The sequence below is a fragment of the Eulemur rufifrons genome, chromosome 14 (assembly GCF_041146395.1).
Source record: "Eulemur rufifrons isolate Redbay chromosome 14, OSU_ERuf_1, whole genome shotgun sequence".
NCBI classification, from domain to species: domain Eukaryota; kingdom Metazoa; phylum Chordata; class Mammalia; order Primates; family Lemuridae; genus Eulemur; species Eulemur rufifrons.
The window spans coordinates 33,400,207-33,425,072 of NC_090996.1; the positions used below are offsets into that span (position 1 = coordinate 33,400,207).

A 24,866-nucleotide genomic window follows, 5' to 3' on the forward strand; every position below is an offset into this window, starting at 1 on the left:
AAAGGAAAGAAAAGGGGGGGGGGGACAGAGAGAGAAGAAAGGAAAGAAAGAAAGAACCAGCCAATTATCTTCTGAAGTGGCTATACTATTTTGCATTCCCATCAGCCATGAATAAGAGTTGTTGTTGTTACACATCCTTGTCAGCATTTGATATTGTCAATTTTTTGGATGTTAGTCATTCTAATAGGTGGGCGGTAAAATCTCCTTGTCTTAATTTATAGTTCCCTAATGACATAATGTTGAGCATCTTTTTATATGTTCATTTTTCATATGTATATCTTTTTTGTTGAGGTGTCTGTTCAGGTCTTTGGCCCATTACTAAATTTGGTTATTTGTTTTCTTATTGTTGAGTGTTTTTTGTGTATTTTGGATATAAATCCTTTATCAGATACGTGTTCTGGAAATTTTTTCTCCTAGTCTTTGTCTTATCTTTTTATTCTCTTGATGGTGTCTTTGCAGAACAGAAGTTTTCAATTTTAGTGAAGTCTACTTGATCAAGTTTTTCTTTAATGGATTATGCTTTTGGTGTTGTATCTAAAATGTCATTGCCAAACTCAAGGCCACCTAGATTTTCTCATAATATTTTCTAGGAGTTTTATAGTTTCTTTTTTTTGTGTTTACACCTATGACCTATTTTGAGCTAATTTTTGTTAAAAGGGTAAGTTTTGTATATAAGTTCTTTTTTTTTCCATGTGGCTATCCAATTGCTACAGCACCCTTTGTTGAAAAGACTGTCTTTTCTCCATTGTGTTACCTTTGTTCCTTTATCAAAGATCAGTTAACTGTATTTGTGTGGGTCTTTTCTGGGGTCCCTATTCTGTTTCACTGATCCTTTTGTCTGTTCTTTTGCCAGCGTCACAATTCTAGGTTACTGTAGTTTTATGGTAAAGTTGAGTAGTGTCAGTCTTCCAATTTTGTTCTTTTTCTTCAATATTGTCTTGACTGTTGTGGATATTTTGCTTATTCATATAACCTTTTTTTTTTTTTTTTTTTTGAGACAGTCCCTCTCTCTATTGCCCAGGCTAGAGTGCCATGGCATCAGCCTAGCCCACAGCAACCTCAAACTCCTGGGCTCAAGTGACCCTCCTGTCTCAGCCTCCCCAGTAGCTGGGACTACAGGCATGCGCCACCATGCCCGGCTAATTTTTTTCTATATATACTTTTAGTTGTCTAGATAATTTCTTTCTATTTTTAGTAGAGACGGGGGTCTCGCTCTTGCTCAGGCTGGTCTTGAACTCCTGACCTTGAGCGATCCTCCCGCCTCGGCCGCCCAGAGTGCTAGGATTACAGGTGTGAGCCACCGTGCCCGGCCTTCATATAAACTTTAAAATGAGTTTGTCAGTATTCACAACATAACTTGCTGGAATTTTGGTTGGAATTGTGTTGAATCTATAATGTTGGGGGAAGAACTGACTTTTTGGCAATACTGAGATGTCGTATCCGTGAACATTTAAACTCTGTTCATTTATTATTTATTTTTTTATTTTTTTTTATTTTTTATTTTTTATTTTTTTTGAGACAGAGTCTCACTTTGTTGCCCAGGCTAGAGTGAGTGCCGTGGCGTCAGCTTAGCTCACAGCAACCTCAAACTCCTGGGCTTAAGCGATCCTACTGCCTCAGCCTCCCGAGTAGCTGGGACTACAGGCATGCGCCACTATGCCCGGCTAATTTTTTCTATATATATTTTTAGTTGTCCATATAATGTATTTCTATTTTTAGTAGAGACGGGGTCTCGCTCTTGCTCAGGCTGGTCTCGAACTCCTGAACTCCTGACCTCAAGCGATCCACCCGCCTCGGCCTCCCAGAGTGCTAGGATTACAGGCGTGAGCCACCGCGCCCGGCCATCTGTTCATTTATTTAGACCTCTGATTTTTTTCATCAGAGTTTTGTGGTTTTCCTCATATGAATCTTGTACATATTTTATTAGATTTATAATTAAGACAAATGGTCCCTGACTTATGATTTTTTACTTTACGATGGTGTGAAAGTGTTACGCAACCATAAGGTTTCAGACTTTAAGCACTGGTGATTCTTTGGACAACGACTTTCTGGGCTGCAGTTTTGACTTGGGATATTTTCAACTTGTGATGGGTTTATTGGTATATAACCCCATCCTAAGCTGAGGAACTTCTATATTTCAGCTTTTTGGTTCTGATATAAATGATGTTGTTTTTAATTTCAAATTCCAGTTATTCATTGTTTTTCAAAATGTGAAAATAGGAATCTCTGCTGATTGAAAAAAGTGGATCCTTTATCCAATTGGGGGTATATGAAAAAATAAAAAAACAAAACAAAATGGAGCTGTGCTAAGATGTAAAAGGGAAAAAGCTAATCAGTTCCCACCGTCCCCACCCTTGGTACCTGGCATGAACACACTGGCTTGTGCTGGTCAAGACCTTTCTCCTACTTAGCAAACTTGCTAAACATACAGGATGTACAATTTTTGCATATCACTAAGAACAAACAAACAAAAGATGCAGGATCATGGTCACACAAATAGAGAATGTTGTTTATTTTGACCATAGTGGAATTGCACCTTGCCATGTTATTCGGCAACTTCCTTTTTGCACTGAACCATTTATTGTGGCCAAGCCTGTAAATAGTCAGTGGACACAGATTCTTCCCCAGTTCTTTATGCATGTTCATCTGCATGCACGTGTGGGCACAGAGATTATTCCACAGAAATAAGGCCCTATACAAGGTGTGGACATTTTACTTCAGTGCATTTTTTTCTCTTTCTTGTCTGTTTCCATCCTTACTTGGAGTAATTGAATCAGTCACTGCACTGAGTGGACAGTTGTGATGTGTGAGCTCGTCTTCCTGGTTAGATGCTAAATTCTTTTTTTTTTTTTTCCATGACACTTCCTTGTCTGAAAATGCTAAATTCTTTAAGTGCAGAAATGATGTGGTCAAATGAGCCCCTCTGGGCTAGGCCCAGTGCAGGGTTGAACACAGCTTGGCCTAGGCTTTGGCTCTGGGGCTCTTCTGTGAAGGGGTCATGGTGGTAGCACTGTTTCATAAGGTAGTTGGAAAGACGAGGAGGGATTGTGTGTCTAGCATGCCTGGCATGCAGTAGGTGCTCAGGAAGGTGAATTCTTGTCACTGAGTTTACTTTTCTGGGTGGCTGGGCAGGTAGGGGCTTGACCCGCTTTGGCGAGGAGGTAGAACCAGGCTGAGGAAGAGTCCTTTGCCCAGAAAGTGGGCATGTGAGGCCAGCCCTGTTACTGGGGCTCATTGGGCCTGGGGTGGTGAGACAGGCTGGCCTCAGGGACCCCTTGCCCTACTGTTTCCTGCTCTCTGCTTTTCCAGGACAAGCAGCTGCGGATCTTTGACCCCAGAGCAAAGTCACAGGCCTCTCAGGTGAGTTTCCTGGGCAGCCGGGTGGGTTGAAGCTCAGGCTACGAGCCCAGCACTTCCCGCAGGTGCAGGTAGGGGCAGGCTGGGGCTGTTGGCACCAGGGGTTCCCTTGGAGGTGGGCTGTTGCTGTTCTAAGCTCTCTCTGGGAAGCCTGTCTGGGCTGTGGGGGGGGACCTGGCTTTGATCACAGGGTGGGGCATAGCCAGGCTGCCCACAGGCCTTCTCAGAGGCATCCTGTGGTTTCGGGCAGGTAATTCGAGATTCTGACTTTATCCCTTCCTTTGAGACCCTCACCCCCCACCCTCTCTCCCTGGCAAGGTCAGTGAGCTCAAAAAGAAACAGCCCCACCCCCTGCGCCCCTGCTGTCTGACAGTGGGCGGGCCCTGGACAGGGTCTGCCAGACCCGCAGGACTCAGGAGCTGAGTATGTGTCTGTGCGTGGTGTGCACTGGGCCAGTCAATTTTCTAGCACGGAAGCTGGCATCTGTGTTCGTGTCTCAGTCCTGGAGCCGCTGGGGAGTCATTGTTCCACAGAAACTTCTAGGCAGGAGCCAGGTGCCAGGCAGGGAATATTGAAGAGCCAGACACACAGCCGGCCTTGATGGGATGGTTCAGTGCTTCCCTGAGCAACTGGCCTTGGAGCTGGGACCGTGGAGCAGGTCATGGGGGCATGTACAGGTGGCCTGAGGTAGGTGATGGGCCTGTCACCAGGGCTGTGGGAAGCCATCAGAGTTTAAAGCAGGAAGTGAGATGAGTGGATTTACATTTCTAAAAAGAGCTTTCTGGAAGCTGAGGAGGCTTTTTCCCTGAGGAAAGTGAAGTCCAAGGTCCTGCTGCCCACCCTGGGAAAGAGCTGCCCAGCAGAGCCCCAGGCCCATCACAGACAACCCTCTCCCCATTTCTAGGACTGGTTCCCCACTTGGGGTCAAGGGTAAATCACCAGCCTAAACCCAACTAGCCTGGGGGCCCCTGAACCCCCCCAGCGCGCGCACACACACACACACACACACACACACACACGCTCAGTGACCCAGTCACATGGCACATTGCCACATTTTGGCCAAGATAAAGTCAGTTCCACTTCTGTCCAGTGGGAGACCAAAAGGAGGCCCTTTGGCAGGTGAAGGAGCTGGGCAGAGGGTTCTGGCCACACCCTAGCCTGCTTCCTGGGGAGGCTGGCTGACCTCTTCGCCCCAGGGGACCTGGGTCTGGTGCCTGGTGCCTGGAGGCTATTTGAGTCTCAGTCTCCCTGCAGCTTTCTTTGGCCTCCAACCCTTTGCCCAGGCTCAGTGTGAAGGGGCAGCTGAGGCCTACCCTTCCCTTTCCCGGCCTGCCGTCCCTCCTGGAGCCCTGCTGGGGACCCGTCCCTTCCCTTGACTGGGCATCACTTGGCCAGCCTCTGCCACCTTGTTTCCTTCCTCTTTTCCCCTCCTCTGCTGCCTCATTCCAGCCCCCTCCTCCTCCTCCTCCCCCTCCCCCTCCTCCTCCTCCTCCAAAGCAGGGCTGGGGGCGGCAACTTATGCTGAGGTGGGGATGAAGTGGCTGCCGTCCAAGGGGCTCCCAGTTCCTCAGAGAGAGAGGGTGGATTGGTTCTGGAGGGAGCCCCTGGTGGGCTGCAGGGCTAAGGAGACCTGGGAAGGGCGTGGGCGGCTCCTGCCCCCTCTCCCAGCTGCTGGGGTGGCGCCTGGGTTTGGCGGTGCGGGTGCAGGGCTGGGATGCCGCCCTCCGCGCTGCCCTGCCCCCACTTCCGCCCAGGGCATCTGGCCCACACCTGGCTTCTATTAGGAAAACCGCTGCTGGCGACCAGGGCCGGTGTGAGCTGAGGGGCCAGCTCGGGGAAGAGGCCTTCTGGGGGCGCCTTTTCAGGAGAGCCTCCTTCCCGCCTATGTGGGGCGTGGCTAAGGGCCAGGGAGGGTGCGCCGTCTTACCCCCCAGCCTCTGTTCTCTTGGTTCTCACCTCACCTGGGCCCTGTGCTGTCCCCAGAGCCCCGAGGCTGACCACGAGGGCCAGTCCTCCCCTCTGCTGTCTTCTTTGGGCGCTGCCTTGGGACCTGAGCTTGGAGCAGGGTGGCCCTGGGTGGCTCCCTCCGTTCACACCCCTCCTTTGTTTTTAGATTGCAAATGTGACCATTTATTATGTCTGAGGCACTTGGCATATTTGACTTCCTTCTAGGTGAGGACGCCAAGGATTAGGATGGTGGTTCTGTAGCTGCTCCAGGGTCCCACTGCATAGTGGCAGCATCAGGCTCGTCTGTCTGACCCAGGGGCTCTTGGCCCCTGCTGCTGCCCCTTCCCTGCACCTGGGCCACTGGGAAGAGGGGCTGGGGGAGGCCCCGGAGCTGTGGATGCTCTAGGGAAGTAGCAGCCCTGAAGCTGAGGGGTTGCTCCGTGAGTGGTACCCTCTGGAATGGCAGGCAAGCCTGTGCCCTGGGCCCTGTGTGCCAGGCAGGCCTGGGGGAGCCTCCCACCCAGCACTGAGCCCCCAGGAGGGGAGTGGGTGGGTGATGGGGCCTTACCCCTGGAGCAGGTCCTCACCCCAGGAAGGCGCCCAAGGCTGCTCCCAGCCGCCCTGCCCTGCCCCACACAGGAAACGTTGCCATGGCGACAGAGGGGGACTTGGCTGCCCCAGCTGGAATGCCAGGTATGCGCCTCCCCTCCTGCGCCCCTGTGGTCGGGCTGGCCCTGCCCGGCCACAGCCCTTCCCCTTCTCTTCTCAGGGCCAGGTGTGGGAGGACTGGGGAGCAGTGAAGCCCTCTTGGGGCTTCTGCATGAGCAGGATACCCTGCTGCCTGCAGGGCCAGCGGGACCTGCGGGCCTCCTCGCCTCCAAGAGGGAAACCTGTGGCCCGGCCTCCAGTGCCTTCTCATGGGGCCTCCTGTGCCAGGGCTGAGCTTCAGGGCAGCACCCTGGCCCTCATGCCAGCCCAGGGGAATGAGAATCTGCGGTCAGCAAAGAAGAACTTTTCATTTTTGATACTGAAAATCATTTTAGTGATGAGGGGGGTTAGATGAGGGGGTGGCCACTGACCCCTTCCCCGACCCGGGGGGCTTCCCATGGTCCCTGTGCAAACTGAGCTGGCTGTGCCCACAGCAGGGAGTGGCGAGATGCAGCCTGAGCTCCCTGGGTCTCAGCTGCCCTGGTGCCCCGACCCCCACCCTGGTCTCAAGCTCGGAAGCTGGGCTGACCCCTCACCTGGGCTGACTGCTCACCGCTTGGGAGAGCAGGACTCACAGCCCATGCTGCTGTGCCCAGAGGCCTGGCTCTCCCTGCAGTGTGAGCTCCCTGCAGTGTTTGCTGGAGAGCAGAGGGTGTCTGGAGGGCAGCTGTTGTCCTGGGCTTCTCCCTGTCCTGTCTCTGCTGCCTTCTAGCTGTGACTTTGTGCAAGTCTGTCAACTGCTCTGAGCCTCGTGTCCGCTCGTGCAGATTGAGGAAATAGTGGTGGACCTGGCTCATAGGAGGTGGCCCACAGCTGTGTTGCTGGGCCACTTTGGGCCAGTGGCCTCTTCTCTCTGGGCCTCGGGTCTCTCCATGTGTGAAACAGGAAGGTGGGAGACACAGGTCATGGATGTTCCACTCCCAGGCTGTGCCCCGGGATGAAAGACTTGATGGCATCCCCCAGGGCCCTGCAGGCCTGGCCCGGCCTCTGCCCCCCTCACCCTTGCTGGCTGCACCTGCCTCTCTGCTGCCAGTTCCTGCCTTTTCACAGACGCTGGTCCCCTGCCCAGCTCACACTTGCCCACCACTCTCATGGCTTAGCTCGAATGTCGCCTGACGTTGACTTCCCTCAATTGTACGCTTAGTGTGCCATTATCATCCTATAAAGATGCACATTGGACATGTGCCAGACACGGTCCTGAGCACTTTGCAGGTGTTCACACTCCTTGCAGCAGTCCTAAAAGGTAGGTCCTGCTGTGGTGCTTTTCACAGACAGGGAGACTGAGGCACAGAGGTGTTGAGGGCTCATCCTGGGATGGGGCCGGGCGTAGCTGGGCTGGGTTTTCGCTCAGGCAGTCCGACTCCAAAGCTTGCTCCCATAACCTTCGAGCTGCTCCTTCAGGGCACTTACAATAACGCGTTATGACACATTATTCCTATCTGGCCCACATCCGCCTCCCTGACATGCAGATTCCATGGGCTTGGGGACATTTTATGTTTTCTTCCCAGTGCCTAGCATAGTGTGTGGCTCAAATATCTGTATTATGAGAGAACAAATGAAGGAGCAGTACCACTTCCCCCCAGTACCCAGCCCTCTATCTGAGAACTGTCTGCCTCACTGCTGGCTCCTAGCACGGCTCCTGGCCCGTGGGGGGCCTGGCATATTTGTTGAATGAATGAACGGTGTGGGGACAAGTTGGAAGCCATCTGGTTTGCTGCTTACACCAGGAATATTTGCACACCAATGAGAGGGCAAGAGCCTGAATGATACTTCTGACCCACTCTGGGGCGTTGGGGACAGGTCTGGCCAGTGGCCTGGCTCTTGCTGTGACCCTACAGCTCCTCTTACGTGGAGAGAAGGGTGTGGGGCCCTGGTTCTCAGGCTCCAACCCTGACTTCCTGTGCCGGCTGCAGCCTGGTGGGAAGGGAGAAAAGCCCTTGAAGGACACAACACGGAGCTGTTTCCGATGGTCTCCCACGCTGGGGTCGGCCTGTGCGGGCTGGGGAGGGGGCCCCGGGCCAGCTCCTCGCGGCCGCTTCCCTCCCTCATTCATTCCCAAGGAGATCGTGGGAAGCTTGGAGGAAGCTGGCCACGGTTTGGGGTGAGCTATTTTTGGAAACAGGGTCCTCCATCTCAGGCTCCAGGGGCCGGGGTGGCCGGGAGGGAGCTGTGTGCATTTCCTCCAGCCTCCTCAGCTCCCCCCTGCCAGGGCCTGGGGGACAGGGCCTTGCCTGCCATGTGAACTTCCCTCTCTTCCCTGGGGTTGGGAATCTTCCTGCTGGCAGCTCCAGCACTGCGGGAGAGCTGACGGGCACTGCCCTCTCGGGACGTTCCTGAGCTTGGCCCCCAGCCCTGCTTCCTGCTCAGGAGGCAGCAGTAATCCTCACCCTCCCTGGATGTGCACTGCAGGCCCTATCTTTCCACACAGTGACAGCCCCAGGAGTAGGTGGCATGGGCAACATGAGCCCCATACACAAGCGAGAAAAATGAGGTTATAGGAGGGTGTGGGGCCCCCAGGGTCACTCAGCTCTTGGGTTCCAGAGCCAGGGCCAGAGCCTGGGCATGGGGACCCTGAGCCAAGTGCTTCCTCTGGGCACCTGTGGAGGCAAGAAAATCCTGGTGCCCTTAGCCCCCCAGCCCTGGGGGAGAGGCCTGGTGGTAAACGAGGCCACACCTGACCCTCTTAGAAGGAGGGAGCTAGCGGACAGCAGAACTTCCCTGGCTCAGGCCCCCTCCAGGGGCCCTCGACCCCCAGTGGGGGCTCCTGGTAGCTTAGCTCCTCTTGTTGCCTCCTACAGAGCACACAGGCCCATGAGAACAGCAGGGACAGCCGGCTGGCATGGACGGACAGCCAGGAGCATCTTGTGTCCACTGGATTCAACCAGGTAGGGGGCTCCTCCCAGATGAGCAGGGCACAGCCAGGTGGGGACCTGTCCAGCCCTTTGAACTCCTGCCCCAAGAGGCGGGGGTGAGGCCACTGGGAGGCGGGGGACTGAGGGCCGGCTCCAGGCCTGTCCATATACGGAGTGGCCGTGCGGCTGGGTCTCAGAGCCCCATGGGACCAAGGGCTGCTGAAAACTGGCAGATTCCATTTGCAAGAGCTAAGCCTGACCTTGGGAGCCATGGTGGCCCCACAGGGATCAGAGTCCACAGAGGGAACCACCCCTTGTCCCTTGTCACTTAAGAGTTCTTAAAGGGGAAGGACATGAAAACCCAAACTCTCCCTCCCTGGTGTGACTGTCCCCCACTCCAAGCTCTGCTGTGGGGCAAGTGCCCGCTTGTCAGGCTGCGCCCTCTGACACTGGGTTCCCTGGGAGCTGTGGGGTGGGCTGAGGGACAGGACCCTCTGAGCCTTGCTGTCACCCTTCCCGCAGATGCGTGAGCGCGAAGTAAAGCTCTGGGACACCCGGCTCTTCTCCAGCGCCCTGGCCTCCCTCACCTTGGACACCTCGCCCGGGTAGGAGTTGCGGCCAGTCGGGTGGGACAGTGGGCCAAGGGCCCAGATGGTGTCCTGAGTCTAGGCCTGATGGACGGGTGCTGCTGGCTCGGTGAGGCGTGCTGACCACCCGAGTGAGCTGGGCTGTAAAGGTCTCTGTAAAAGAAACCTGACTCTGTGCTCCAGGAGCTCCCAGACTGCGCCAGCAGCAGGTGCTGAGGTGCCGGCCTGGTCCCTGGCAGTGGAGTGGGCCCTTGGTCATGGCAGGCTTCGCAGCTGGGTGAACACAAGTGTGTTTTGGCATTTGGGGAAAGGGTGTTGTCAGGAGGTGCAGGAGTGCACTTGATTTTGCTGTGGACGTCTTGGTGGGGCTGAGGGCCCAAGGAAGCCCGAGGCTCTGATAGGAAGGGCGATGCAGGTGGACATGGGCTGGCATCGGGACACACTGGTAGGCATGCAGGTGCAGGTGCAGGTGGAGGTGGAGGTGCGCCTTGAACTCCGTGGTGGTTTATGAGGCCCGCTCAGTCACATGGCTGTCCCTGGTCTGTCCTGGGGTCTGTCCCCTGGTGGGGCTGGTGCCCAGGCAGCCTGGGGGTCCAAGTACACTTCATCCTTCCATCTGCTCCACAAGTGTGGGGAGAGGGTTTGCGGCCACACCCAGCGGGCAGCTCTATGCAGGGATGGCCTGGGTGCACCGCAGCTTGGGAGCCAGATGCCGGGAAGCCCCCGGCAAGTGTTTGTGAGTGACCTGTCCATTCAGTCCGTGTGACCACCCACATCACAGCTGAGCAAACTGACACTGGGAGGTTCAGAGACTGAGCCAGGCGGGGCCTGGGGAGGAGGCAGGGATTGGTCCCTGTTCTGCAGCCTCAGCCTGTGTTGGCCGTGGCTCATGGAGGGGCCTGCGGAACTGTCCCAGGTGGGGGGTCTGGGAATGTGTTAGGTCCTTGGCTGGCTTGTCCAGCCCCTTCTGCCATTTCACAACTGAAGAAACTGAGTCACAGAGGGGCAATGACCTGCCCAAGTCCCAGGAGCAGCAAGGGTGGTGTGTCTGGGGCAAGGAAGGCTACGGGGTCTTCCTGGGACCCTCCAGAAGAGCCCCCACCTAAGTGCAGAACTCCTGCCAAGGGCTTCCCCTGGCTGACAGACCCCAGAGGAGGGGTAGTGGTCAGGGTGACGGTGACCCTCCCTCCCATCCTCTCACAGCCAGGGAGGGGCTGAGAAGCTGGTGAGGCCCATTCTACAGATGAGGAAGACCAGGCTGAGCAACACTCAGTGCGTTCCTTAAAACCACACGGGGGTGGAAGGGTGAGCCACGCTTGCCTCAGCCTCATGCGTGCTCTGGGCCCTGAGGACTCAGAGAGGAGCCAGCAGGACCTGGCCCTGCCCCGGAGGAATCAGAGCTCCTGGGCCCCCAGGCTCCACGTCCAGCATCTGTCCCCGTGCCTCCACCCCCGGCCTGAGGCTGCTCCGGCATCCTGCTCTCCAGGCCTTCCCCAGCCAGATAGCCCCCTTCCCTGCAGGGCCCCCAGCAGAGGCGTTGGCGGGCAGGGACCAGCGATCAAGTGCTCTTCCGCCCACCACTTCCTGCCTTCCTGACTCCGCCCCCAGCGATAGGATTCTCCACCCTCTCCCAAGCATCCCATGCCCAACCCCAGTGTGGCCCCTGGAGGAGTTAACGATGCCCAGACCCCATGGTGCCACCAGCCAAGGCTGACCCTGTAATTACAGCAGTTAAGAATAGCCTTGAAGGACCAGCGAGGACTGGAATTTCTCAAATCACTCCCAGATGGGCGGTCAGGCCAGTGTCCTCCAGCCCTGGCCCCTGCACTACCAGGCTGGCACCTTTGGCAAGGGAGCCGGGACTCTCCAGCCTCCACAAAGCTGGTGACGCCAAGGGTGTGTGCCGCCCTCCAGGCTGTTCTGAGAGGGAGTGGGTCGCCTGCACCCCCAGGCACCCGAGAAGCCAGAGCCCACTGCCTGCCTAGGGTGTTGGGGCCATGAGGGAATCTGGACGGAAGATGGAAAGTGTGCGGTATCAGCTGTGGACACAGCCGAGGGGAGCTTGGCAACTGCGTCTGCTCCACCACCCTCGATTTCTTCCGTTTTACAGATTTTCCATCTTGGTTTGGGCAGAACAGTATGAGCTCTTATGAGAGCTACAGGGGGCCGGGGGTCAAGCTCGCGCCCCATCCCCCTCCTTGTCCTCTCCTAGCAGCCTCCCGTAAGGTTCCCACCTATGTCCTGTCCTCCCCCTGTCACTTGAGGAGTGTCCTGGAGGAGGCGTGCCTAAATGGAGAGCGCCGGGGGCCAGGCCAGCCTCAGGGTGTTGGGGTCCTACCTGTGAAGCAGGCTTTAGGCAGCCGGTCCACAGTGGGCTGCCCCCACTTTGTGTGCCTGCTCCCCCCGCTTGATACAATGTGGAGGTCAGGGGATAACCAGAGGGACCGGCAGAGCCTGGCGCTGAAGGAGCAGCTTGTGCTCTGGTCTAGGAGGTACAGAGACACATCCTGTGTCAGGTGCCATGCGTGGGTGTGAATGAGAGGGACGTGAGTGTGTGTGCCTGCTGGGGGAACTGTACTGCGCCTCCCCCCACCACCCCTGGTTCCCCGTAGCAGCAGGGCCAGTAGCTTGTGTGGCTCACAGCGGGCCCCAAGCCCTCCTGCATGGCTGGCAACCTCATCCTGGGCCCGTGAGCAGATGTTGGGGTCCTGTCCCCACACAAGCTGCCATCTCACTCTCCAAGGCCGTACCTCTTCTGTAAAGGGAGTTTGGGGCATGAAATAAGAGCATGAGTCTCCTGAACGGCACGGGCCTGCTGCAGTCAGGACCTGGTGACCGGGGGCAGCACATCCCCACGTCCGACCCTGGTCCTTGGCCCGCAGTCGTGGGATTGTCCTGGGTGGGGGTTGCACTTTGGCCTGGTCCCCCTTTGACTCGGGCTCTCCCTCCCCCAGCCACTGCTCTGATGGGACACTTCAAATACCTTTCCTCTGCTCTTTTTTTGGGTCCTGCCACCCACCCCCTATCCCTCCGTCCCACTAGACCAGGTTTGCTTTGCAGCGAAAACATTTACTCAGCAGCCGCCGTGTCCAGCCAAGGCCCACAGGCCCACAAAGGCCCCTTTGAGGAGGCTGCCGAAGGGGGCAGGGCTCGCTGGGCTGCTCCTCTAATGGGACCCAGGCCTACAGGAAATCCACCTGGGCCACCGCCGCCTCAGGAGGAAGGGGCCCCACCCAGGCCCACTGCCACCACCCACTGCCCGCCAGGACCTACCGCCCACCTCCTCCCTCCTTGTGCCAGAGCCCTCAGCAGCCGCTAATTGAATCCAGAGCCTCGCGTGGCTGCGCCTGACTCGGCGCTGACATCAACACCCCGAGCCGCAGGGCCTGCTCCCTGGGCCTGGCGGGGCTGCCTCCTTCCCGCAAGGGCTGAGGCCAGCGGCCGGGCCGTGACCCATGGAAGGACGTTGGCATGGAGCCTCCGAGAGGCTCGCTCCAGCGTTTGCTGGGCCTCTCCACAGCCCTCTCATCGCTTGCTGGCAACCTCATCTTGGGCCCACAAGCAGATGTTGGGGTCCTGTCCCCACTTGCTGTGAGCAAGGCACTGGCGTGGCCCTCACAGCCCCCGAGCTCCATCCTCCCACTTCAGCCTGCAGCCTTCCTGGAAAACACTCCCACTTCCGGGGTTTCCAGAAAGCCTGGGCACATCCCTAGTGCAGGGGGTGAGGGGGCATCCTGAGGCCACCAAGCCTGGCACCATCTGCAAGCCAGCTTCAGCCCTCTCGTCTGTCCCTGCGCCTGCCCTGGCCACCTACCCATCAGGTAGGGTTCTTGCCTTTGGCGATCTGTGCTTCCTCTCCCGCCACCACACTCTGTACAGCAGGGGCCACCCTGCAGGAGGGTTCTGGAGGCTGCCTGGTCCTTGGACCATCCATGAGGCCTGGAACGAGACAGCTCAGAGTGCCCCTCCCTAGAAGAAGGCAGGCAGTGACTTGCCTGTCAGACCCGCCCTAAGGAGGGTCTGACCTCCCTGGGGACCCTGTTGGCCCAGCCTCACATGCAGGCACCACAGCAACTGCTGGCAGGAGGCTGGACCTGGGTGGGGCTAGGCTGCTGGTCTTCCTGGGACTGCAGGCAGCCCTGTCCCACCTGGGCCTCAGTTGGGCTGGGGTGGACACCAGCTGGGTCAGGACACCTGGCAAGGCCGCCCTCCTGGGCACAGCCCTGAACAGCAGCCCCTAAGCCCAGGGGATGCTGCGCAGGGGCCCGGCCGCCAGCGTGCCCATAACAAAGCTGTCCCTCCACGGCCCCTCCAGCCCTGTGCCCTGGGGCTGAGCCTGAGGAACATACTCATTTCATTGTATTTTTTATTTTTCTTACAAAAGGCCTTCATATCATCGTTTGTCTTACAAAAACCAAAGTCCTTGTCTCTGAGTTTGAAAAAGACTTTCCCAGAATAAATGGGAAAGGATCTCTTATAAATATACTTTTAAAAACAAAACGACAAAAGCAAAGCTCGCTCCTAAAGCATCTTCCTTTCCAGTTTCTTTTGTTCCTTCGCTTCCTAGGGCCGAGGCTTGAGCCACAGGGCCCAGTCCCCCACCCTGCCCCCGCTGCTCTCATTCTGGGGGCTTACTTCACTGGCCCCAGAGTCCCCTTGGGCTGAGGGAGCCCCGCAGGGCCCTGGCCTATGTTACCAGCACACGGCAGGGCCCGCTGTGCCCACCCTAGGGATGGCATGTTGCAGAGGGCTGGGCAGACGCCGTCTTCGCAGGCATTCCTGGGTCACAGCAACTCACAGATGAGACTGAGGTCCAGAGAGGGGCAGGGACTGGTTGTCACACAGCCTCAGCCTGCATGTGTCCCACTGTGGGGACTGAGAACTTCCTTGTGGTGGCAGCAGAAGGGTGCTGGCCGGCTTCCTGGTGAGAGCCCGGCCCCCAGGCTGCACGTCTCTCCCAGGCTTAGACCTAGACGTAGGGCTTGGCGTGGAGGGGGCCCTGGAGGCCGGGCCCTGGGTAGCCCATGAGCGGCACCTCGCACTCAGGCCCGCTGGGCATGGCCTCCCCGCCGCCCTCAGGTGCCTTCAGGCCTGGCTCCAAGGGTGCCTTCACCCCCTCCAGCTCCAGGGGCCCGGCCCCTGGCCCCACCTGCCCTTTGTCCTGAGCCGCTGCTGCCACAGCTCGCCCCCGCCGCACACAGTAGGCCGCTCCTGCTGCGGCCAGGGCAGCCAGGAGCACTGCGGCCAGGGCAGGTGCGATGAGGAGCGGCAGGTTGCCTTCTCGGGCCTGGGTGACTGGGGCGTGGTTGGAGCGGACTGCTGGGGGTGTGCGGGCCTCCCCGCAGGCCTCCTCACCCTCGGGCACCCGCCCTGGCCCCAGGGGCATGACGCAGATGGAGTAGGTGGCGTTGGGCCGCAGCTGGGTGACAGTGTACTCCGCAAGTGAGGCGGGCAGCCGCAGTGTCACCAGCCGCTTGTCAGGGCCTGACAGGTTCCTGTAGGTGAGGCGGAGGCTCCTGAGCTGCACGGTGCTGCCCTGCAGGTAGCGCTGCAGCCCCACACGCAGGGAGGTGGGGCTCACTGGCTCAATGCCGAGGGGTAGGGGCTGAGGTGGCCTTGGGGTGGCCGGTGTGGGACTGGGCCGCGTCCCCTGCTCCACCTGGCTCTCGCAGTACAGGCCCGTGAAGCCCTTGGGGCACAGGCACTCCAGGTGGTGCCGCACCCCCAGGTGGCAGGTGCCCCCGTTGAGGCAGGTGGATGGAGGGCAGTCCTGGGGCTGGGGGACAGGTGCTGCAGTTGGTGGAGCAGTGGATGGTGGGCTGGGGGCCTCAGTGGCTGGCTCCGTGGGGCTGGGCCAGGTGGGAGCCAAACTAGATGGCGAGGGGGTGGGCTCCCACGCCACGGGCCTCGTGGTGGGCGCCGTGGCCGTGGTGGTGGTGGCCGGGCAGCCGAAGTCAGCATAGTCGAGCTCCAGGAGCAGCCGGCCAGCGTTCTTAGGTGGGAAGTGGCAGCGCGTCTCCTCAGGGCTGGCCAGCGTAACACGGCTCTCGCGCACCCAGGGGCCAAACCAGCTCAAGGGGCACACGCAGTTGAAGGGGTTGCGGGCAGCCGCCAGGAGCCGCAGGCGCGGGAAGAGGCCCGAGAGGTCGCTCGGCAGGGCCTGCAGGCTCAGGTTACTCAGGTCCAGCTCCTGCAGGGCAGCCAGGCCGGCCAGGTCGTCGGGCCGCAGCTGGGCGATGCGGGTGTTGCCGGCCAACCGCAGGCGCGTCAGGCCCCGCAGGCCTCGGATCACGGGTGGCACCTGTTCCAGCTGGTTATCGGACACGTCCAGGTCATGGAGGTTGCGCAGGCTGTTAAAGAGCCCCTCATCCAGCTGCTGCAGCCCCAGGCCAGCCAGCCGCAGCGCCTCCACATTGGCGGTCTCCAGGACGCCCGGCTCCAGGGCCGGGAGGCTGTTGCGGCTGAGGTCTAGCAGCAGCAGGCGGGGCAGGCGCAGTGGGGGCAGCACCCGCAGCTCGTTGTCCTGCAGCTTGAGCTCCAGGAGGCGGTCCAGTGCATCAAAGGCGCCAGGCTGGATGTGGCGGATGCGGTTCTTGCCCAGGTAGAGGCGCTCCAGGCGCCGCAGGCCACGGAAGGTCTCGTTGGTGATCTCGCGCAGCCTGTTGGCGGTCAGGTCCAGGTTACTGAGGTTGGCGAGTGGCTGGAAGACCCCACCAGGCAGGCTGGCGATCTGGTTTTGTGACAGGTCCAGGAGCTGCAGGCTCGGCAGGCCGGCAAAGCTGCCCCCGTCAAGCGTGGTGATGCCGTTCTCGAAGATGTACAGGCCCACTGTGTCAGGCGGCACGTCTCGGGGCACTGTGGTCCCTTGGCGGGCAGTGCAGAAGACTGTCTGTGGCTGGCTGCACTGGCAACCGGACGGGCAGCCCTGCACCCTGGGTCCCAGGGCCAGCAGAAGCAGAAGCAGCAGGGGCGGTGGTGGCAGGGGGATCCTGGAGGGCATCTTCTGTCCCTGGGGGCAGAGAGGAGACCAAGATGAGACTGTGGATCAGGGGACCAGATGGAATTCATCACTTCCCCCACCAAGTGCAAGAGAGCCCAGTAGGTACGAGTCAGGGCCCCAGAGCACCCGCCCAGCTCCTTACCCAGCCCCTTCACTCTCTTGCTATGTGACTTTATCCGTATGATGTCAGCTGTCACGAGCATTCAGCAGGCTGATGCCCAGCAAGTGCTCCCTTCTCCAGAACCCCAGGCCTCTGCTTCTGCCTCTGTGGCCCGTCCCTCCACCATCCCGTGGCACAGTGGAAGGGAAGGAGGGAGAACTATGGGTCCTGGAGTGGCAGCCCCTCCCTGCAGCATCTGGGAGAGACAGGGCGGCCAGGCGCGTAAGCAGAGAAGCTGGCTGCCCCGGCCGCCGGCCCCAGCCGCCACGCTCCACAGCCCTCCCTCCTCCAAAGGAGGAGAGACCACAGCGGGAAGACTTCACATGGAAACTATGGGATCGGTGTTTTTCCACTTGTGAAGTCAGACCTGCCCAGGACGAGGGCCGCAGGCCCGCCAGGATGTGGCCAGCAAGAAGGTTCCTGAAGGAGGGGGCAGAGACTAGCTGCAGCTGTTGGCAGGTGTCCCCTGGTTGGGGGGTGTGGATCAGGGAGGCAGGAACCCTCCTTTCAGGTCCCCTGCCTCTGAGGCTGAGGACACCTAGAGGTGAGAGGATCTCAGGGCTCAGGTTACAGGACACTGGTTGCATGGTGGTCCCAGAGGCAGTGCCAGGCCTGGAAAAGCTCTGCAGATTCATTCATCTCCTATTTCCTGGGGTCTGCCCTGGGCTGGGTGCCGAGACAGAGGAGCAGTAGCAGCGCCAAGTCCCTCCCACATGCCAGCACCCACTACACATTTACAGTTACCTCCGTCCCCCCAGCAGCCACTTCCGGGGGGAACTATTTTCATCACTCCCAGGTGACAGAAGACAGTGGGGCTGTGGAGGTGCCCATTGCAGTGCCAGCAGATCCTATCACCTGTGATGAGGTCCACAGCCTCCAGATGCACCAGGGGTGGGGGACCCACCAGCCACCCCTGGGCTCCAGCTCTCAGCGGGCACTGCTAGGATGGGAGGGATCCACGGCTCTCTCCTGTGGCTCCTGGGGGCCATACCCAGGAGCAGCCCTCACCTTTGGTGCCCCCTCAGGTGGGATGCCAGCCTGTTCCTGGGAGGTGTCCTGCGCAGTAGCCGGCAACATCCCTCCCCCTTCAGGCACCTGCCTGCACAAGGGCCTTTTGTGCTGTAGCCGGGCTTCCCCTTCCCCCACTTCCCCCACACTGGCCAGCCTAGGTAACACGACCCCCCACCCAGCCTGTTTCTGCCCTAGGCTGGGGGAGGGACCCATTTATGGGCTCCTGGAATGTAAGGAGGAGGGGCAGGTGGTCCAGGACAGATTAGACAAGCCTCTGGTGAAGTGGCCACTGAAGTCGGGCCAGCCAAAGGTGAAGGGAGGGGGCCTTGTCACCCAGGTTCCCGACAAAAACCAGAGGTGAGAGGGTCCCTGCAGGCCCTACCCACCCACCGCATCCCTTGGCAGGAGTAGTCTCTCCCAGGAGCCTCCGACCCCTCGCCCATTAGTAATGAACACCCTTCAGAGGCCAGTGGGGGGGCCCCCCCTCAGGCCTCACTCTTACTTCCCTAGGGAAGACCCTGCCTGCCTTTGTTCCTGGGGTCTCCAGAGCCCACTTAGCTCACTCTGCTAAGTGAACAGTTGGGCACGGCCTTCCCTCAGGCATCAGATGAAGATGAAGCTGGTATCCCAAACCCTGGGATACCAAACTTGTGTGTCCCTGGCCCTGCCGGCACCACGCCGTGGGGTCTGATGACCTAAGGCCCTTGGGCCCACCCCCCCTTCTCCCCTATGGGACCTGCTCCACCCTCACTGACTCAGAGGACAGGGGTGCGGCCTGGCCTCCAGATGTGGGCTGTGAGTGACCCCCGCCCACCCCCATCCATGTGGGGGGTGAGGCCACCTCCCCTTGAATCAGCCCTCCCAGCAGGGCCAGACTGGGGTCAAGAAAGGAGCAGCCAGGCTCCAGGGTGGGAGGGGACCCTGCACGTGGCCAGCCTGGCCCCCACTGTGGCCTCAGCTCCTAGTGGGCCTGGCGGAAGGTCACAGTTAAGGGCTGTCACTCTAGGCAGGCAGCCTGGGCTTGGAGGTGTTCAAGCTGTGAGGCTGCAGGCAGCCGCTTTACTCTCAGCACCTCGGTTTCTTCATCTGTGCATCTGGGACATTTCAGGGCTGCAGGGGGAGGATGCATGTGGCGCACTTTGCACTGATAGGCCGGGTGTCCAGGCTGGCCCACAGGGGCCTGGGGCACGTGCTGGGGGATGCTGACCACTGCACCGAGGAGGGGGATGGCTGTGGGCTTCATGATCTGTTGGGCCTTTAATCAGCAGAGTCACTAGAAGTGGGGAGGGACCCTGTGGGTCTGTCTGCCGTGGGCGGCAAGCTGTCTGACAGGAAACTCAGGAACGCACATCTGGGAGTGGGTGGGGACAGTGACAGGGGTCCTGGGCTGAGGAGACCCCGAAAGGCAGCAGCAAGCCCGCTTCCCGCCCAAGATGCAGGGGTGAGCTTTTCCACCTGAGCACCGACTCTACCCCACCCAGCAAGGTGAGGACACAGGGAGGCAGCGCTGGGGCTTTGGAAAACCCGAGTTTGCAGCCATGGGCAGGCAGCTCAGGGGGACTCTGCCACAGGTCCTGGCACCAAGGGATCAGACAGCCCAGGGAAGGAACCCAGAGAGGGCAGAGGCTGACCGGGGAGGGGACAGGCGACTGGGCAGCAGGAGACAGAGGCCTGAGTTCGGTCCCTAAATAGACTCCCAAGTCCTCTCTCAACTGGGCCTCAGTTTCCCACCTGCAAAGTTGGCGTAAGCAGCCCTAACCCCCTCTCCCCCTGGAGTTGTGGTGTTTTGTTGTTCTGCTTGTTTTTAAATGATGAAGTTCTTTTAAGAAGTCCTGGGAGACATCCCTCCTGTCTGGGTCTGGGCATGCCTGGTGTGTGCGCAGGGTAGGGGTGTGGGGTCTCATCGGGGGTCATCACTGGGGTTGCTGTGCCCTGTGCTGCCCACGATCAGCAGCTCTGGCAGGACCAGGGGCCTGGCTTTGATACTCTGATCTGTTAAGCCAGGGCAGGGTGGTGAGACCTTTTTCTCTGCCAAGGGTGTAAGGAGAGTTCTGGAGGGAGCCCTGGGATTCCGGGGCATTGGGGGCAGAGGGCAAGAGTGAGGGTGCAGGGTCTCCCTCCTTCTCCTGGGCTCCTCAGCCTCCCGTGTGGTGCAGAGAGGTAGGACACAGGTGCTACGGTCAGGCCATGCCGCCTCCAGGGCAGTAGCTGGGACAGGGGGTCAGGGTCCGACCACCAGTGTTCATACCCTGCCCGCCACCCCCTGCTGGCTCCCGTTTGTGCAGTGGGGGCTAATCATCACGGCTGTTTCTCAGGGTGGTTTGGTTTGTACTTGGAGCACATGCTAAGTGGTCAGTAAACAGTAGCTGCTGGAGTGTCACCCATAAAACCAGAGCCCTGCCTTCCTTGAGGGTGAGGATGCCACAGTGGGAGGGGCTTTGCACCAGCCTCATGTGGACAGGAGGCCCCTGGGCCCAGGGTCAAGGCCTCTGCACTGAGGCTGCCCTCTGCCTTCAGATGGCAGGGAAGTCAGGGAGCGGGGTTATGGAGGGGGTGAGCTGTTCCTTGGTGAGCCCCCTTCAGCATGTGACCTCAGGGAGGAGCCCTATGAGTAAGGAAGACTGTGAGTATTTGCGATGTCAACTCTCAGGAGGACCCACCCACCCGAGTGTGTGACACACTTGTGGGCACCAACTCACACGCACGCCTGGGGTCAGGCAGGGATGGGCCAGTGGGTGACGTGGTGGGGGCAGGACCCGGTGTCCACACCAGACCTGGGGCTGGTGCCTCTCACTGCTCCTTGGGAAGGCTGTGTGCCGGGCAGGAGGGGGATGCGCTTGGACAGACAGCCAGAGGCCCGCACAGCCCCTCCCTTGCAGACGCGGGTACTGCAGGACTGACCTGCGCTCGGGGTCTGGCTCCTAGGGCTGGCTCGCCTGGGCTCTGTGCTCTGCTCTGCGCGGCCAGCCAGGCTTGGCAGAGGCCCAGCCCCAGGAGTCTGCCAACCCCCTCCAGGCAGGCGGGACTGTGCCGGCGGCCAGGACGGCTGGCTCCGGTTTCGCTGACGTGTCCGAGGAGGCTCAGGGCCTGGGCTGGGTCTGCCCCATCTCCCTTCCCTGGGACATAGCACTCCCTGGCCTAGCAGGACAGAGAGGTCAGGGGTCTCTGTCATGGGCTCTCGCCGAAGGGGTAGAGGGGGCTGGGCCTCAGGTTCCTCAGAAGCTGCTCTGTCTTCTCTCCAGGTGGGGGGCCATGCCCTGGCTCTTGATTAGCTGGGGGTCCCCACTGGTCTCAGCCTCTTGGTCTTGCTCCATCCACCACCCCAAGCCAGCTCTGTCCACTCCACAGATAACAATGCCCCAGCTAAGAGTCAGTCTGACACGCTCACTTTTCAATCTCACCCACTCAGCCAAGCTCCCTGCCCTCCCTGGGCTTCCATCTCTGCCTGTGACCCCAGGGGCTGCTCAGCCAGAGTTGCACATCAGAATCACCCAGGAAGCTTTTAAAAAATACTGATGCCCTGGGCCCCACCCCAAGACCAATTCAGTAAGAATTTCCGGGGGTGAGGCCCAGGCAGAGTTGTATTTTGGAAAAGCTCCTTGGGTGAGTGCTGTGCTCTGCTCAGACAGGGTTCAGGACACCAGGGCAGAGGGTTGCAAAAGGGACAGTTAGGATGTCAGCTCATCTCCCTGTCCAGGGAGGGGGCTCTGGGCCCCAGGGCAGGTGTGAACCAGCTGGCAGGGCTGGGAGAAGAGCAGAAGCTATGCCCTCCTCCTCCCCCCTCCACCCAGGGGCTGGCCTGGCCCCAGGTGGATGCCTTCAGTGGCACTGTGGGTGACCTGGCAGCTGCCAGACCTGTCAGCCCAGGGCAAGAGACCAGTGACTAAGGCCAGTTCCAGCTCAAGTGAGCCCTCAGGGCGGCAGGACGTGCCATCTCAGTCAGGAGAGGTGCCACCTGTCAGGGGAGGACACCTGTAGCCCTGGGAGCTGTTTGGTGGCTGCAGCCCAACTAGAAATGGGCCAATCCAGATGCCACTGTTGGCAGGCGGCAGGTGTGATGCCATCAGAGCTGGGCCCTGTCCCCACCCAGGGCCAAGCACCCATCTAGTAAGGCCCTAGCCCTGCAATTAACTCAGAACTTGCCAGAAGAACACCTTAGTCACCAAGGGAGGCTGCCAGCCCCAAGCCTCTTGGGCCCAGGGGTCTGAGAAGGGAGTGGCCCCAGCAGGGTGCCTCATTCTCATCAGTCACCCAGAGTTCTTGGGCATTCCTGGGGTCCATGATCAACAGGCAGGTGGGATTGATTTGGGGAGGCAGAGCAGACCCCTGGTCACTGAGCCACAACCCTTTCCCCACACAGCTCTCACTGCCCAGCTGGGCTCGGGGCCCAGGGCCAGTAGGGGCCCCAGCGGCTGCCCCAGCCCCTTCCCAGTCCACGCCAGCTCCCTCCTTAATTAAATCTCTCCGGCAGCCTCTGAGGAATGTCAGAGCCTTATTGCATTCCCCAAGAGGAGTCTGGTGGGGGCTGTCCCCAACCTTGGAGAACTGGCCTCTTGCCTACCTCCCACCCCCCAAAACCAAGGTGGCCAGAGAGAGCCTCCTCCAGCCTTCTGGGGGGTGGGGGGGGCTGGAATGAGGAAAAGCAGGGAGGCCTGGGGCCAGGAGCTGAGGGAAAGCGATCTGGCTGCCTCTGGAATGTGGAAACCGATAAAAGGAAGGAGGCTGAGCCCCTGCCCCTCCCCAAGCACACAGGCTCCCCAGGCACCCCTGCCCGCCCCCAAAGACACAGCCCTGCTCTAGTCACGCGCGCACACACACACACACACACACCCACGCCAGACACACGCCCACTGGGCCTTGCTCCTGCGCGGGCGGACACACACACACACACACACAGCCGCGTGCCCTCCCCCCTCTCCAAGAACTCACGAAAATTCCACAGCAGTGAGGGGAGCTGGTTTTCTTGGCAGCACAGAGCCTTGGGCTCCCCAGCCCAGGGAAGGGACTATAAGGAGAGCTGAGGAGGGCTCTAGGAGGGGTCACTAACCCAGTTAGGTGGCCTTGCTACCCTTCCCAGGAGCTCAGGGCCTGCCAGTGGTCCGGGATGCCTCTATGAGCAGCCTCCCCTCCGATCACAGAGGGGGACTCTGCAGCCGGCCTGCCGAGGTGGGAGCTGCCTTGGAAAAAGGGGCTGCCCAGCCTGAGGGTGGGAGCCACTTACAAGCCCCCCACAAGGACTTACTTTACTTGGGACTTGTCCCAGCTTCCCCAGGGCTGTTGATGCGGGTGTCAGTAATGGGAGCTAGGAGCTATGGACCCCTCTCCTGCCCAGGGCATCACCTGGCCCAGGGCTGCCTGCCAGAGGGGCCTTCCTGGGCAGTTCTTAGGGCCTCCTTGTGTTGGAACTCCCTCCCCCATTTCCAGAGCGTGGAGAGGGTAGTGTCATCTGAACAAACGCCCTGGGACAATGGTCCTCCCACCCCACCCCCATCTGACCCTCTGGACCCACAGGTCTCAGGGTGGCTATTCCAATGGGCAGCAGCAGCAGGCTGGGGGAGGTGGGGACAGGCAGTGCCCAGGACCCTAGGCTGGCACGTGTGTGCTCATCGTCCCTCCTTGGGCCCAGGAGAGGCTAGATAATCGTCTGGAGGGACTCCAGCTGGGCTGCTCACTGCCAGAGCCCTCTTCCTGCCTCTGACACTCTGTTTACAGAAGCTCTGGGGCTGACTCCCCTGGGAGAAGACAGTAAACCCAGGGGACTGCTCCCCATCCCCCCACAGCCTGTCCCAGCTCTGCTGGGCTTTGCTAATAGCTAGGCTCATACGAGACTTCACTGCCCACTGGGCTGGCTCTAATGGACACCACTCAGAGGGCATCAGCCTGGCCACCCCTCTATGCCCCCAGTAGCCAAAGTGCAGCCTAGCATGAATGGACCTTTCAGGTTTTGTCCAGTCCCCGGCCATGGAGGCTCTCTCTTGGCCTGGGGAGGGGGGCTCTAGGTTCTGGTGCCTCCAGAGCCTCACCTGCCCTTGGTGCAGAAGTCAAGCAGGGGGACATCTAGACCCTGAGGACCTCTTCTTTCTTCCACACTACAGACTCCACCCCTGAGCCATAGCAGGAGAGGCGGTCAGCGACCCTGGCATGGTAATCGTTAACGAAGTGGGGGGGGGTGAGGCAGAATGGTTGGCACCAATTGGCCGGCCTGCCAATGACCACAGGGGACCTCAGCAGTCCTCAGGCCCCAGCACTGCCAGCCCAGGACACAAAGGACTAGGCTGGCTCCAGGCCATTAGGATTGCAGGCCCAGCAAAGCCGTGTCCCTGGCAGAGGCAGAGATGGGGCACCCTGATACCTGGGGCACTAAATGCCCTGGCAGCCAAGGTGCATCCCCCATCTGGAAGAATAGGCCATCAGATACCTACCAGCCATACTCCAACCCCTTCCCAGGGCTGCATATCTGTGGCCCCCTGCTCTGTGCTGAGTGACAAGGGTCCTGAGGACCCTAGGCAGCCCGTCTGCACAGGGGCACTGGGCTGCCCGACCCTAGGAGAGGTAACCCAAGACCACGATTTGACCATCTCCTGAAAGGGGTTTGATTCATAAAACTGGTCATGCCGGAGGGCCCAGCCGTGGGAGGAGGAAGCAAAGGGGGGGGGGTGTTTATTTTGTCTGTTCGCAGCCTCTCGGGCTCACCGTACACACCAGTGCGCACCCCGGCTGGCCGCGGGGCTGCCGGCGCCCCAGGACGGCCCGGGAAGGAGGCGCACCGGGCCTGCCCAGGTGACTGTGCGGGGCTGGGGGCCGCTGTACCCCCGGCGAGTGCGTGTGCGCGCGGCGGGGGTCCGCGCGTGAACGGCGCGTGTGCACAGCCTGACCGTGGCGCTCGGGTCCCGTCCGCAGCCCCCCAGCCCCGCAGAGACTCACCGGAAGGCGGCGGCGGAGGGAGCCGGGCAGGGCGGGCTGCGGCCTCAGTCCTTCCCGGGCGGCCGGGGTCCCGGGGTCCCGAGACAGCCGTGTCCGCGTCTCCCCGCCCCGGGCTTGGGCTCCGGAGTCGGCTCACCGGAGGCGGGTCGCGCCTTAAGAGCCGAGGGGGCGGGGCCGCTGCGATCGGGGGCGGGGCGTCTCCCCATTGGCCGGGGCGGGGCCGCGTGAAGGCCCGCCCCCTTCTGCGCCGAAGGCCTCTCCCGCCTGGGCGGCCTGAGCCTCACCCCGCCGCCCCCCGACATGGGTCGGCGGGACCTCGC

General features: G+C 59.9%; 2 protein-coding genes across 2 annotated transcripts in view; one reads left to right on the forward strand and one right to left on the reverse strand.

The window, feature by feature from the left end:
* CORO7 (coronin 7) overlaps positions 1–24,866 on the forward strand; it is a 52,747-nt gene that overhangs the window by 15,012 nt on the left and 12,869 nt on the right. Inside the window, exons 7-9 of the mRNA XM_069486202.1 lie at positions 3,310–3,360; positions 8,811–8,897; positions 9,387–9,469. Coding sequence (XP_069342303.1) covers positions 3,310–3,360; positions 8,811–8,897; positions 9,387–9,469 — 221 coding nt within the window. The remainder of the gene's footprint in view (positions 1–3,309; positions 3,361–8,810; positions 8,898–9,386; positions 9,470–24,866) is intronic.
* Positions 13,832–24,646, reverse strand: VASN (vasorin). Its single transcript, XM_069486200.1, has 2 exons — positions 24,547–24,646; positions 13,832–16,460 (listed from the first exon to the last, which is right to left on the reverse strand). The coding sequence occupies exon 2, from the start codon at positions 16,449–16,451 to the stop codon at positions 14,421–14,423; it is 2,031 nt and encodes a 676-aa protein (XP_069342301.1). The 5' UTR covers positions 16,452–16,460; positions 24,547–24,646; the 3' UTR covers positions 13,832–14,420.

Excerpts from the sequence above, each read along its gene's own strand:
- VASN (XM_069486200.1), bottom strand. The coding sequence starts at position 16,451 with ATGCCCTCCAGGATCCCCCTGCCACCACCGCCCCTGCTGCTTCTGCTT.